General features: G+C 34.7%; 1 protein-coding gene across 5 annotated transcripts in view; it reads right to left on the bottom strand.

Moving 5' to 3' along the window:
• The window catches only part of AGTPBP1 (ATP/GTP binding carboxypeptidase 1), a 175,655-nt gene that overhangs the window by 101,071 nt on the left and 58,702 nt on the right, over nt 1–15,882 (bottom strand). For all 5 annotated transcript variants that reach the window (XM_012787275.2, XM_012787272.3, XM_076008569.1 and 2 more), the window contains 2 exons: nt 13,779–13,910; nt 10,162–10,255 (listed from right to left, as the gene is read on the bottom strand). In XM_012787275.2, coding sequence (XP_012642729.1) covers nt 10,162–10,255; nt 13,779–13,910 — 226 coding nt within the window. The remainder of the gene's footprint in view (nt 1–10,161; nt 10,256–13,778; nt 13,911–15,882) is intronic.

Below are 15,882 nucleotides of genomic sequence, written 5' to 3'. Positions count from 1 at the left end.
AATTGCAATGTCACTGTCATACTACAATAGATGGGCCCTTAACATAACACATCTGGTGTCCTTATGAAAAGAGGGAAGACAATGTGAAGATAGACACAAAAGGGGAGAATGTCATGTGACAATGACAGTGTACACTGAAATGCTATGGCTACACCAAAGATTGCCAGCAAACCACCAGAAGCTAGGAGGAAGCAGGGAAGGATTCTCCCCTACAGGTTTTAGAGGGAGCATGGCCCTGTTCACAAGTTGCCTTTGGACTTCTAGCCTCCAGAACTGTGAGACAATAAATTTCTATTGTTTTGAGCCACCAAGTTTGTGGTACTTTGTTCTATCAAACCTAAGAAACTAATACAGTATCTTAGATGCAGTTACTTGCAATGAAATCACAGGATTTTTCTCATCTATAGTTAATTCTTCATTCAAAGGTATAAAAATCTTAGAGTACTTCCAGAAAGTTTTTCTCCCTGATGGCAGATGTTTACAACTGTTTGAACAAAATTAAAATGTTCTGACAGTTTCTAATCATAAAACTATAACATGTTTTTCCCGTTGATATTTATTCTTCAACATTGGAAAACAGGGATATGAACTTAGTTTCTTCTGAAGCCAACACTCACTGCATTTGTTCCATAGTTCCACTAGATTAAAAGAAATTATGAAGTTTGTGCAAAGTCATCTTATATTTTTATGAAAACTTTATTTAAGAGGTATTTAAAAATCTTTAGTACAAAGGAATTTCTGAGATTTTATAACACTTATAAACCAGTATGAGTTTATAATATAAATATTATAAAAGAACTTGAAAATATTAGATTTACTGAAACTACATAGTTTATGTTAATAGATTAAATTTCTCAGTATCAATAATTTATACTTCCTCATATATTTTGCCAATATTCATATTTCCCACATAGAATAATACAACCAACGATAATTCGAAAAGCAGTCTGTGGCTTATTCATTTAGGAGCAACGAAAGAAGAAAAGCTTAAGTCTACAGCTACTCATGCAGTTACATCTATTTTAAATTAGGGGTGAGGAGATCAATCCTAGCAGACCTTCAAACCTCAAGAGGTCATAGTTACAATAACTCCCTGAGTTGCTTCCTTCTGGATTATCAGTTTTAAATCAAAAACCTAAAACTGGCAAGGAAAGGAAATCCTAAAATGAAGCATCATCCTTCAAACATAAATCTCCCTCCGTCTTCTTCCCATTAAATGTAGGGCATTGTCTAAGGGAAGAAAGAACTGCACTAGAAAGCTCTATATGTTTAAGTGGTTTTTAGTTAATTAGAAGGAAGACCCTTAGATTTCTAAAAAGGACAAGAAATCAAGATATAGATGTTTGGTCAATAAATGGGTTGTTCTTTTTAAAGTAAAAAGAAAGCAAAAAATAATTTTTCTCCTTAAAACATAAATAGAAAAAAGACTGAAGAGATAATTTAGATAACTGTATTCTTTTCTCAGAAGTTTTAGAGGGATGAGGCAAAATGGACATCAGTTGCCAGATCATCTCAGAAAGAAGGAAAGGTTTTAGACAAAACAAAACATAACTCAGGTGTAATTCAGAAGGGAAAGTACCAGAACCTACCAGAGATTCCACAGGAAGGCGTGGAGCATAACAAGGAAGAGCAAGATTTCAGCAGAGATCAACCCTTGAGGAACTTGAAGTCCCGTGGGAAGGGTAGATGTGGGTTTCGTTTCCCCTGCCCTAACACCTCTGGCAGACTGCAGGCTCCCAATCTTCTGGAGAGTTTCTCTACCCTTACAAGCCCAAAAGCTGCTGCTACCAGTGAACTGGGAGCTTCTTGAGAACAGAGCACTCGATTGCCAGCCTCATCTTGGTCGCTCCCCCTCACCACAGACCAAAGCCAAGGTGGTGGGTGCCATACTGCTTCTCCACCCATTGCGTGCCTTTGTCCTCCCCGGGAGCCCTTCAGTTTACTTGTCACTGGTCCCCACACAAACATTTCCCGACTCCTGTCCAGACTGCAGTGACTACAGGAAGCAGTGGGTCCCAGGGAAACTGTCTGATCCCAGAGTTTGGACATTCCAGGTGGGCTGCCTTTTGGGGAGAAGAATAAACTGGTCCAGAGTGCCAGTTCTCCTTCATTCAAATTCTACTCCTTCCCTGCCCCTCCACCACCCACTGCTGCCAAGGGAACAGGTGTCCCAAGCAACAACTGATCTGAGGCTCTCAAAAGCAGCTGCTTCCCTTCTGTCGGTGTGCCCACCACATCCAGGTGTCCAAAGAGAGTGGGGCTCATGCCTTTCCTCTTAAAGACCTGCAGAGGACCAAGGGGTGCTCAGACTATGAGCTCCCTGACTGGCAGCCCTCATCAGTGCTGCTCACAATAGTCTAAGAGGGAAAACAAAACAATAAGGTATCATCTAACACATTAAACAGTATCCCACACACCAATACTAACACTCAATGTGAACATCTGAATGTCCCACTTAACATGATTGTCACAGTAGAAAAAAAATATTTTTCCTTGGAGCCACAATGCTTTATTATGAAAATGGAATAAAAACTTCTAAAACAAATCAATCTTTCTAATTTAATGAAAAATTTGTGTTTTTTTATTGTTTTCTATTTTTTCAATAAAAAGTAACATAAAAACTTGAAAATTAGTAATGTAAAAAATAATTGAAAACATGAAAATAGTTCATAAGAGTAAAGTGTTCTTGACTTGTCAGACTTAAGTGTAATTTAAAGGTAAACATGAATACAAAAATGAAATTTATTGACTTCTATTCATTTAATCATGTTTAGAATTAAATTGTCAATATGAAATATAATAATAAGAACATCAAAAAGTAAAATTTCCATGAACAAACTGCAGGGTTTTGCCCAGGTTTTGCTTCATGAGGCCCCAGGCTCAAAACTAATGTGAGCTAAATACAACTCACATGGCAGTTAATGTGTTAAAAAAAAAAACATACGCTGAATGGATGAAAAACCACAACCGAACTATTTGTTGTTTCCAAGAAACACATCTAAACCACAAGGACTCACACAGACTCAAGGTAATGGGATAGAAAAAAATATTTCATGCAAATGGAAACCAAAACTGAGCAGGTGTATCCATTCTCATATCAGATAAAATTGACATTAACAATGGTAAAAAAATATATTATTATATAATGGAAAAGGGAGCAATTCAGAAAGAAGACATAACAATCCTAAATATATACGCATCTAACACAGGAGCTCCCAGTTTAATAAAGCAAATTCTTACAGATGTAAGCAAAGAAATAAACAGTAGCATCTTAATTGTTGAGAACTTCAACACTCCACTGACAGAACTAAATAGATCATTGAAGCAGAAAATGAATAAAGAAACAGTGAACTTAAACAGGTCTATAGAATAAATGGAACTAACAGACATTTATAGAACATTCTACCCCAAAACTACTAAATATACATTTTTCTCATAAGCACACAGAATATTTTCCAAGATTGAGCATATCTTAGGTCATAAAATAAGTCTCAGCAAATTCAAAAAAATCAAAACCATACCATGCACCTTTCTCAGACCACAGCAGAATAAAACTAGAAATCAATTCTAAGAGAAACACTTAAATCTATACAAAGTCATGGAAATTGAAAAATCTGCTGCTGAATGATCCTTGGGTCAATGATAAAACTAAGATGGAAATTGAAAAGATTCTTCAAACCAAATGACAAAGAGGACACAAGCTTTCAAAATCTATGGGATACAGAAAAAGCAGCCCTATGAGGAAAATTCATAGCCTTAGATGCCTACATCAAAGAGACAGAAAGATCACAAATTAACAACCTAATGTCACATTTCAAGGAACTAGAAAAAGAACAAACCAAACCCAAAGCCAGCAGAAGAAAAAAAATAACAAAGCTCAGAACAGAACTAAACGAAATAAAAAACAAAAAATACAAAGGATCAATGAAACAAAAAACTGATTATCTGAAAAGATACACAAAATTGATAAGAGTACTAGCCAGATAAACCAGAAATAGAAGATAACAACCCAAATAACCTCATTCAGAAATAAAAAAGGAGACATTCTGATTCCACAGAAATACAAGATAATATCTGTGAATCCTATGAAAACCTCTACACACACAAACTACAAAACCTAGAGGAAATGGATAAATTCTTAGAACATACAAGTGGCCAACCTTTAACCAAGAAGAAATAGAAACGTTGAATAAACCAATAGCGAGCAGCAAGACTAGGCAGTAATAAAAAAAAAATCTCCCAACAAAACAAAGCTATAGACCAGGTGGATTTAAAGCCAAACTCTACCAGACCTACAAAGAAGAACTGGTACCTATCCTACAGAAACTATTTCATAACATAGAGAAGGAGGGAATCCTCACTAACTCATTCTATGAAGCCAGTATCACCTTTTTATCAAAGTCAGGAAAGGACACAACAAAAAAATAAAACTACAGACCAATATCCCTTATAAATATAGATGCAAAAATCCTCAGTAAAATACCAGCAAACAGAATTCAACAGCACATCAAAAAGATAATCCACCATGATCAAGTGGGTTTCATCCCAGGGATGCAAGGATGGTTTGACATATGCAAATCAATAAACATGAATCATCACATAAAGAGGAACAAAAACAAGGCCGAGAGCGGTGGCTCACGCCTGTAATCCTAGCACTCTGGGAGGCCGAGGCTGGCGGATTGCTCGAGGTCAGGAGTTCGAAACCAGCCTGAGCAAGAGTGATACCCCGTCTCTACTATAAATAGAAAGAAATTAATTGGCCAACTAATATATATAGAAAAAAATTAGCCGGGCATGGCGGCGCATGCCTGTAGTCCCAGCTACTCGGGAGGCTGAGGCAGGAGGATTGCTTGAGCCCAGGAGTTTGAGGTTGCTGTGAGCTAGGCTGATGCCACGGCACTCACTCTAGCCTGTGCAACAAAGCAAGACTCTGTCTCAAAAAAAAAAAAGAGGAACAAAAACAAAGATCATATGATCATCTCAACAGGGGCAGAAAAAGCATTCAATAAAATCCAACACCCTTTCATGATAAAAACCCTCAACAAACAAGGCATAGAAGGAACATATCTCAAAATTATAAGAGACATATATGACAAGCCTACAGCCAACATCATCCTAAAAGGGGAAAAGTTGAAAGCATTCCCCCTAATAACTGGAACAAGTATGCCCACTGTCACCAATTCTATTAAATTTAGTATTGGAAGTCTAGCCAAAACAATCAACCAAGAGAAAGAAATAAAGAGCATCCAAACAGGGAAAGAGGAGGTCAAACTATGCCCACTGGCTGACAATGATATCATCCTAAAAACTCAAAGGTGTCACCAAGACTCCTAGATTGATAAATAAATTCAGTAAAGTGTCAGGTTACAAAATCAATGTTGACAAATTAGTAGCATTTCTATATATAAACAACAGTCAAGTGGACAATCAAATTAAGAACTCAACACCATACACAGAGACACAAAAAAGAAAATATCAAAGAGAAGAAATATTTGAAAATAAAATTTAAAAAAAGAACTCAATACCATTCACGATAGTGACAAAGAAAATAAAAATCCAGGAATATACTTAACCAATGAGGTGAAAGATTCCTACAAGAAGAACTACAAAACACTGATGAAAGAAATTGCAGATGACACAGGCAAATGGAAAAATATCCCTTACTCATGGATTGGTATAATGAACATTGTTGATTTACAGATTCAGCACAATCCTCATCAACATACCACCATATTTCACAGACCTAGAAAAAATAATTCTATGCTTCATTAGGAACCAAAAAAGAGCCCAAATAGCCAAAGCAATCTTAACTGGGGGAAAATAAGAAAAACAAAAAATCTGGAGGCAATACATTATCTGACTTTAAATTGTATCACTAGGCTATAGTTACCAAAACAGCTGGAGAAAAGAAGCCCTATTCAATAAATGATACTGGGAAAATTGGATAGCCATATGCAGAAGACTGCAAGAGGACCCCTATCTCTCACCATATATAATAATTATTTTAATTTTTTAAATACAGACTTAAATGTAAGGCATGAAACCATAAAAATTCTAAAAGAAAATAAAGAAAAAACTCTTCCAGACATTGGCCTAGGCAAAGAATTTATGACTAAGACCCAAAAGGCAAATATAGCAACAAAAAAATAAATAAATAGAACTTAATTTAAAAAGTTTCTGCACAGAAATGGAAATAATCAACAGAGTGAATAGACAGCCTACAGAATGGGAGAAAATATCCATGAACTATACATCCAACAAAGGACTGATATCCAGAATCTACAAAGAACTCAAACAAGTCAGCAAGAAAAACACAAATGACCCCATCAAAAAGTGGGCAAAAGACATGAACAGAAAGAAGTTTTTCAAAAGAAGATAGACAAATGGCCCACAAACATATGAAAAAAAAACTTCAACATCACTATCAGGGAAATGCAAATTAAAACTAAAATGAAATACCCTATCAGAATGGCCATTATTAAAAAGGCAAAACACACAGATGCTAGTATGGATGCAGAAAGAAAGGAACACTTAATACACTGTTGATGGGACTACAAATCAGTGCAACCTCTATGCAAAAAGGTATGGAGATTCCTCAAAGAAATAAATGTAAGACCTACCATATAACCACAATCCCCCTACTGGGTATCTATCAAAAGGAAAAGAAGGTGTTTTTTGTTTTTTTTATTAAAAAGGCACCTGCACTCAAATGTTTATTGCAACACAGCTCACAACTGCAAAGATGCAGAATCAACCTAAGTGCCCATCAATTCATGACTGGATAAAGAAAATGTGGTATATGTATACCATAGAGCACTATTGAGTCATAAAAAGGAATGAAATAATGTTGTTTGTAGCAACTCAGATGGAATTGAAAACCATTAGCCTAAGTGAAGTATCTCAGGAATGGAAAACCAAACACCATATGTTCTCAATAATAAGTGGGAGCTAATAGATGGATATACAAGGGCACAAAACGATATAAAGGACATGAGAAACTAAGAAGAAGGGAGGGTGGAATGGGATATGTAGGATTAAAAACGTACCTACTCAGTACAATGAACACTACTCTGGTGATGGGCACACCAAAAGCTCTGCCATAAGCATTATACAAGGTATTTATGTAACAAAAACACTTGTATTCACTTAATTAATATTTGGGGCTAGGCATGGTAGCTCAAGCCTGTAATCCTAGCACTCAGGGAGGCCAAGGCAGGAGGATCGTTTGAGCTGAGGAGTTGGAGACCACCTGAGCAAGAGCAAGACTCCATCTCTACTAAAAAATAGAAATAAATTAGCTGGACAACTAAAAATATATATGTATAAAAAATAAAAATTAGCCGGGCATGGAGGCTCATGCCTGTAGCCCCAGATACTTGGGAGGCTGAGGCAGGAGGACCGCCTGAGCCCAGGAGTTTGAGGTTGCTGTGAGCTAGGCTGACGCCATGGCAACAGAGTGAGACTCTGTCTCAAAAAAAAAAAAAAATAAATCTGGAAATAATAAATACATACATACATACATACATACATACATACATACAAGTTTTAGATCCACTGATTTCTACATGGTTGTAGACATATCCCATGTGGTATATCATAGTGATACTTTTGACATGTTCCATTACTCCTAGGAATATTTTATATTATATTTATAACTTGGTTACAGTAGAGTAATGCATATTTTAAGTAGGCAATCATGGCCATTGCATAAAAGATAATTATGAAATACTGTGAAGACTAAGGGGAGAAATTGTATATAAATTAAAAATAAAGAATATACTTTTAGTATATTCTAGGACTTATTCATACCCACATAACTACATTACTTACCTAAACTATATTTCAATAATATCAATAATATAGGCTTTGTGCCAAACAGGAATTAGGTCATTAAATCCCCACAATAACCTTATAATGGATGCCTTAATATTATTACCATTTTACAAACAGGAAACTGGAGCATAATAGGTTGAATAACTTATCGTATCACAGGGCCAGTAAATAACCGAGCTAACATGCAAATCCAGGTCTGTCTACCTCCAGGGCCCACTCTAAACCACTATACCACACCAATCCTGGAAATTGGCTCCACTGATTGCCATACAAACATTTTTTGTTTGTTTTGTTACATTTTATCAGATGCTGTAGGATTGTGTAATCTTTGCATAAGTAAATGTGTTTAGTCATCCACTAAATTATATTTAGTAAATAATCATATGTGCAAGTAAGCTCCCAAAGTATTTAAAAATATTTTTACCTATATTAAGAAAGGGTAAAAAAACTACAAATGCTCTGAGTCCTATCTATTTAAGAGTAAAATTTAATCTAGTAGTTGATGTGGACAAATTCTTCTTTATAAAAGACTCATACCTAATAAATACAGAAAAAAATAAAACAACTAGAGAAGTCATTATTTTGCAACCCCTAACAGATATAAGCAATGTCATGAATGACTGCTAACTCATTAAATGAAAAGTGGATGGGGACATTTCTGAGGAGTGGATCACCTCAAATCAATGATCTTAAGTGATGCAAAACAAAGTACCTGGAACTACCTATGAAATGTTTTTTACAAAGAAAAAAAGAACTAGAATCTAATCAAGCCACTAGTTCTACTGGTCTACAGAAAATGTGACAGATAAACCTGTATGGTAACTGACTCCAGGATACAGACTGGAGTTCTGGACTCCTAATCCAGAACGTAGGTCAATCTAAAATACATATCACCCAGGTCCTTCAACAAATAAAACAGAATGAAAAAATAAGGCAACTTTTACTCATTTTAAAAGATTATGAAACATAGCCATCAAATAGAATGTATAAACTTTAATTGGACCCTGATTTGAATAAGCCAATTATGAAAAAGGCATTCTTAGATAATCAGAAACTATCAAATGATATTATAAAATTATTATGAATATTGTTAGGCACTGAAATAATATGTGGTAACACTAAAAGAAAAAAGGTCTACATCTGATAGTGATCATTCTAAAGAATTTACAGATCAAACATAATGGCTGATACTTGCTTTAAATACTCTAGGAAAAAATAAGAACAGACAAAAGAAAGATGAAATAAAAATGACAAAATTTTGATTGTCATTGAAATTGAGTGACAACTACATCAGAGTTCATTATACTATTCTTTCTATTTTTGTGTAGGTTTGGAAATGAGGAATAATATGTGTCTCTTGTTTGCATTTTGAGTTAAACAAACCAACTGCAAAGAGCAATTTTGAGACAACTGGAGAAAACTGAACCCAGACTAGATTTTAGATTAAGAAAATAATACTTTTGTTGGATATGATTATAGTATTGTGGGGGTTTTTTTCCTAATACTGAAGTGTTTAGGAAAGAAATTATAATAGTCAAAGAAAATTGACTATTTCTGAGATTTATGAAAAGTACCCTAGAAAAACAAACAAAAGTGTGGAGGAGAAAAAAATGAAGCAAAAATGGCAGAACGGTGAAACTTGTTGAATACAATAAATAATTAATACAATTAATTCAATACAGTTAGTTTTATAGTATATAATATGAGTCTGTTTTATGTGTGTTTGAAAAATTCCACAATAAAAAAGTTTTTAAAAAACAACCTCTAAAATGGCTTAAACAAAATACTAAATATAACCAAGTAACTGGAAACCATTTTCATTTTCTGAGGTTGAAAGGCCTATGAACAAATGAAAACATATACACATACATACACACACATCTCAAGATGAAGGGAAAAAAAGAATGACATAATTTTGACAAAATTTAATATAAATTTAGTATAAATTTAAGATATGTTCAGGTAATCATAAGAATGAAGGAAGCAGTCATTAGAAAATTACAAATTTAGTGGGGAATATAGTAGGCACTCAATAAATGTTACTGAATGAAAACTATTTTGTTTCCTCTTATAGTATCCAGTAATGTTCAAGGTCTCAATTCCTATAAACACTATATTCAATGAATTTAAAATTATTTAATTTTGATATGTTTTGAAGATTAAACTTTATTCTAAAGAAAATCTTTACCATGATAAAAATCATTATTTAGGAACTAAGAAAGAACCCTAGATACAATTTAATTCAAGCTGCTCACTCTAAATATCAAGATAAATAGGCCCAGAGTAATATAGAACATATATCTATTTACAGTCAAAACATTTACTCACTTCATAAGACTCGAGTTCTTCTTACTAAATGGTCCGATGATTTTAAACATCAGCTCCACAACTCCATTTTTCCCTAAAGATACTGAATTCACAGCTGGGAGGGGTAGAAAAAGATGCAAAATGATTTTAAAACTTCAATAACTAAAAATGTGTACAATTAGTGATACAAAGTCAAAAACATATACAAATTGTTTAGTAAATGTGAACTTAAATCACTTTGAAAGTCCACCTTAACTCAACACTTTCAAGATTTTTATTTTTGCTTTGTTTTTTACTAGAAGTGAAGGGAAATTCTGAAATAAGTTATATGCAAAAAATTGCTATTATAAAAAATACTTCCATTGCTCCACTTTGTTTCTTCAGTAAATTTAGTGAACTTCACTAAATATCAGGTTATGAGGATTCAGAGACAAGAATAAATAGTCTCTGCTTTCAGAGAACATAGTGTAGAGAAAATGACAGAAACAATAAACAAATAATTACTAAATTACTTTCCAAATAGATTAAGAGTTATAGACTATTTGAGTTACACCACTGAGAAGTTCCTAATTCGGAGTGAAACAGAGGCATTTCTGGAGAAAATGATGCCTAGGTTCCCACACTAAAAATGAGTACAAGTTAGCTAGGATGGGAATTGGAATAAAGGGGTAGATGTGGTTCCGGAATAGTTCTGAAGACTGGCATAACATGGACAACAGAACAAAGACAACATCAAGGGTATGAGTAGTTACATATTGCTAAAACATATAGTATCAAACAGAGACATATAAATATGAACATGAGAACATGAAAAAGAAGTGGGCAACAAATTATGAAGGGCCCTAGAAGTTTTAATTCTTCCAGCTATAAGGAATTGACCAAAAAGAACAACAAATCAGATCTGCATTTTAAATGAACAGGTCAGAACTCATAGCACTCTGAGGAAGATGGTTTTGAGAGACACATTAGGAGGCTGTGCTCTAATGGCTGTGAGAGGCAATAAGGACCTTAATTAAAGCTACCGTAGTAGGGGAAAAAGGGAACAATTTTAGTATTTCACATGGAAAATGCAAACAATTACCTAACCAAGAAACTACGCCTAACATTTTGAATTCTTAACAAATATTAACACTGGGTGCGGTGCAGTGGCTCACACTGGTAATCCCCGCACTTTGGGAGGTCAAGGAGGGAGGATCACTTGAGCTCAGGAATTTGAGGCCAGTCTGGGCAACATGGTGAGACCTTGTCTCTACAAAAAAATTAAAAATTAGCTGGACATTGTGGTGCGCACCTGTAGTTCCAGCTACTTAGGAGGCTGAGGCAGGATGATCACTAGAGTGGAAGAGTTTAAGGTTGCAATGAGCTATGACTGAGCTACAATGCTCCAGCCTCGGCAGCAGGGCTAGACCCTGTATCTTTAAAAAAAAAAGAAGAATTGTAGAGCCAAATGTAGTAACATGTACCTGTAGTGCCAGCTACTCAGGAGGCTGAGGTGGGAGGATGGCTTGAGGTCAGGAGTTTGAGGCTGTACTACATTATGTATGATCAAGCCAGTAACAGCCACTGAACTCCACCCAACATAGTGACAGTAATAGTCCATCTCTTAAAAATATTTTTAGTAAAAATTTTTAAAATTACAGATAAGCCATTTTCTAGCCTTGTAGGCTAGAAATTCATTAAAATATCACCAAAATGTAGTTCCTAATGTTTTGTAGAATGATCTTAATTTCCTCTGTATCTGTTTATTGCTACATTGTCCCTTCTAATTTTAGTAATATATTAATATCTGTGCTATCTTACTTGTTCCTTGATTAGAGTATTTGGTGGTTTACCTGTTTTATTTTTAATCCAATGCAGTTTCATTTTTTAAATCGACTATTTTTCTATTAGGTTATTAAGTATGAAATGTCCAATTTCCTTAAATACTGAGTTTGACAACTGATTATCTCTGACATTTCACTCTGACACTTCTAGCTTTATTTGTATCTAGGTATATCCACAGTCTTGCAAATGCATGTTTTGAGCTGTAATTATCTTTCACACATTTTTTTAGATCAATTTTTGTGAAACCATGGGTAATTCAAAAATTCATGTTGTTTTCGAATCTGAGTTCAGTTTTGGAAACAATACCGCGCAGACAGCTCAAAATATCAACCAAGTGTTTGGGAAAGATGTGGCTAATGAATGCCATTATGTCAATGGTTTGAGAAGTTCTGTTCTGGTAATTTAAATATTGAAAATGAGCCACGAGGGCGACCTGAGACCAAGGTGGATAACGATGAGCTGAAAGCTGTAGTGGAAACGAATCCATCTCAACCTACACATGAATTACCAGCAAGGTTTGACGTTACTATTCCAACAACATTGGACCATCGGAAACAAATCAGCAAGGTAAAGAAGCTGGATAGACGGGTTCTGCATGAATTAAACAAGCGCCAGAAGAGAAATTGTCTCAAAACTTGCCTTTCTTTGTTGTCACAACATAAAGGTTAACCATTTCTACACCATATTGTTACATGTGATGAAAAATGAATTATTTTTGACAATCATAAGCAGTCAGCACAATGGTTGGATAAAGATGAAGTGCCAAAAACAGTCTAAAACCAAATACTTATTTAAAAAAACTAATGGTGTCTGTTTGGTGGTCCAGCCCTGGCATTATCCACTGTAGCTTCATGAAATCGATTACAATCGATTACAGCGGATATCTACTGCAACCAACTGGACAAAATGTTGAGGATGCTTGTGACTCAGTAGTCGAGACTGGTCTATAGAGACAGGCCAATCCTCTTGCAAGACAATGCTCAACCACATGTCGCACAAACAATGCTGTTCAAACTACAGAGGCTGGACTTGGAAACTCTCTGTCATCCAACGTATTCACCAGACCTTGCACCAACTATCACTTCTTCCAGGCTTTGGACCACTTCTTACAAGGAAAAATATTCAATTCTCAACAAGCTGTGGTAAACACCTTTTGTGATTTCATTGCCACTCACTCTCCAGCCTTCTCAGCTGCTGGCATAAACAAGCTATCTAAGTTAAGATGGCAAAACTGTGATAATAGTTTAGTTGCATACTTTCATTAATTGTACTGCTTCTTGAGATATAATAAACTACACTTTTGATTTGAAATCAACATTTCCTATTTAGTGACCTAATATTTTCTAATGCATATTTTTCATTTTTTCCTTTACAATTTCATTTCTCTACATTCCTTCTGTTTATTTCTCTGCTTTTAACTTCTTTGGTTAGATATCAAATTTATTCATTTCCTTGTGTTTTTTTAATTATGAAAGTTTTGATTATTTAAGTGTTCAGAGCTACTTTTCTCTGAGCACACCTTTAGCTATACTGTTGAGGTATACATCCTTTCCATAGGCAGCCTATGCATCCCCCTCACTCCAGTCATTTACAAATTGGGGGAATTTGCAAGAATTGTCAAGATTGTGTCAACTTACATTTTCATTCCACATCACTTTTGTTGTGGTTGTAGTTAGGAGTTATAATAATCCACATTAAATCTTCTCTTTCCATTTCCACAAATATTAGAGGTTTACAGAATTAAGATACTTTAAAATTTTCACTTTGTGTAACTTTACAACACTGAGTTAACCAAAAGCCACTCAAATACTCACAGTTAGCAGAATATATTCGTAAAAGCTGAAGACAAGGTAGAACTAACCGGTGACTCTGCAAATTCTGTTTGACCAAATTCAGGGTTATATTCAGAGTCCCATTAATTCTTGCCTTCACTCCAAATTTTTTATCTGTTTAAAAAAAAAAAGAAAAACAATTTATTCACATATAACTTTGAATGAAATGAAGCAATGATATTTTAACTTTACAATATGGTCAGGCACAGTGGCTCACACCTGTAATCCTAGCACTCTGGGAGGCCAAGGTGGGAGGATTGCTTGAGCTCAGGTGGAGACTAGCCTGAGCCCTGAGCAAGAGTGAAATCTCTTCTCTACTAAAAACAGAAAAAATTAGCCAGGCATGGTGACATATGCCTGTAGTCCCAGCTACTCAGGAGGCTGAAGCAGGAAGAACACTTAAGCCCAGGAGTTTGAGGCTGCTATGAGCTAGGCCGATGCGATGGCACTCTAGGCCGGGCGATAGAGCAAGACTCTGTCTCAAAAAACAAAAAAAAATTATAATATGACCCTGATATTATCAAATATAAAGCTGATCCAAAATAATTATAATCATTTCATATGATTTTTAAAATACCCCTTACACTTTTGAAACATGAGTTGAAAGAATGTACTAAGGGACCAGCAGGAGGATAGGGCAGGAGAATGGGTGTTAGAGTATCCTAACACTTAGACTGTCATAACAGGAAGAACTTACCCAATCTACTAGACATACAAGTCTGTCTAATTCAACATATTTCACAGAAACGCCATCTCATAGTTAAGGGTAATAGTAAAGAACCTAAATGTAAGACAGGCACAGTGGCTCATGCCGATAATCCTAGCACTTTGGGAAGCCAAGGCAGAGTACTGCTTGAGGCCAGGAGGTGGAGACCAGTCTAAGCAACATAGAGAGACCCTGACTCTACAAAAAATAAAAAATTAGCCAAGCGTGGTGGCAAACGCTGTAGTTCTAGCTACTCAGGAAGCTGAAGCAGGAGGAGTTTGAGGTTGCAATGAGCTATGCATTCTAACCTGGGCAACAGAGCAAGACTACTGTCAAAAAAAAAAAAAAAAGAATCTAAATGTCCATTGTCAACATTATTTACTTAATATATGAACCATATTCTTTTCTGGCTTATAAAAGAATATAAATTAATGAAAAATGGGCAGCTTATGTAGAAAATAATATGGCAAATATTATCAAATAAATTTCTAAAGGGATATAATTCTTAACATGGAAAAGGAAGAGATCTTGATTTTTATTCTCACAGAGATTAAAACAGAAAAAAATTTAAATGAGAACTTAAGAATGTTAAGATTTTAACAAAGAAAGTAATAAGCAGGACCAGCAAACAGAGAGAATTTTAAGTTAAAAGAACAAAATATTCCTGAGGGAAAATTACTCTCATCTCACAAGAAAAAAAAAGGTAGAAAAATCACTCAAGACACTACCATATAATATCCCTGAATGACATAAAAATGGAAAACTAGGACAAATTGTAATGGAAATATCACAAATTTAAAAGAATATATAGGAGAAAATAAAATGAAGATGATATAAAAGGGATATTAAAAATATAAAGTAAATGTACCAATATCTTAATTTCATGAAAAGTAGAAGAAAGATAACATGGTCTTAATTAGATAAGGAAGTATGAGATAACAACATTGATCAATAAATAAGGTTTTCTTACTTTATTTTTCATTCTCCAAAAAAAATCTCAAACACGAGTTACAGAAAAATAAGAGACTGATAATATATTTCTTACATAAACTGAATATATGTTTAAGTCTTAAGGCCCCTAATACACCTGGAAAATTAAAGTCACACATGGTTCCTTTCTATAAAACACCTGTGAAAAGTACTACTCTAAGTATTTATATAATACATAAAGATATTCATGAACTATATATAAATACACAAACTATGTACACATATATCCTCACTTTCCAAAATAAGCATGTTAGCCAAACACTTCAAAGTTTAAAACTCATATATATGCCACAAGGCAATGGCAAAACTCTTAAAAAATTCTAAGAGTTTAGAAAATCATTTTAATCTTTATGCAGGTAAACACCTGTAAACTGAACATAAATTCCATTC

The sequence above is a fragment of the Microcebus murinus genome, chromosome 12, assembly GCF_040939455.1.
Source record: "Microcebus murinus isolate Inina chromosome 12, M.murinus_Inina_mat1.0, whole genome shotgun sequence".
Classification (NCBI taxonomy): domain Eukaryota; kingdom Metazoa; phylum Chordata; class Mammalia; order Primates; family Cheirogaleidae; genus Microcebus; species Microcebus murinus.
This window is presented reverse-complemented; position numbering and strand designations above follow the sequence as displayed.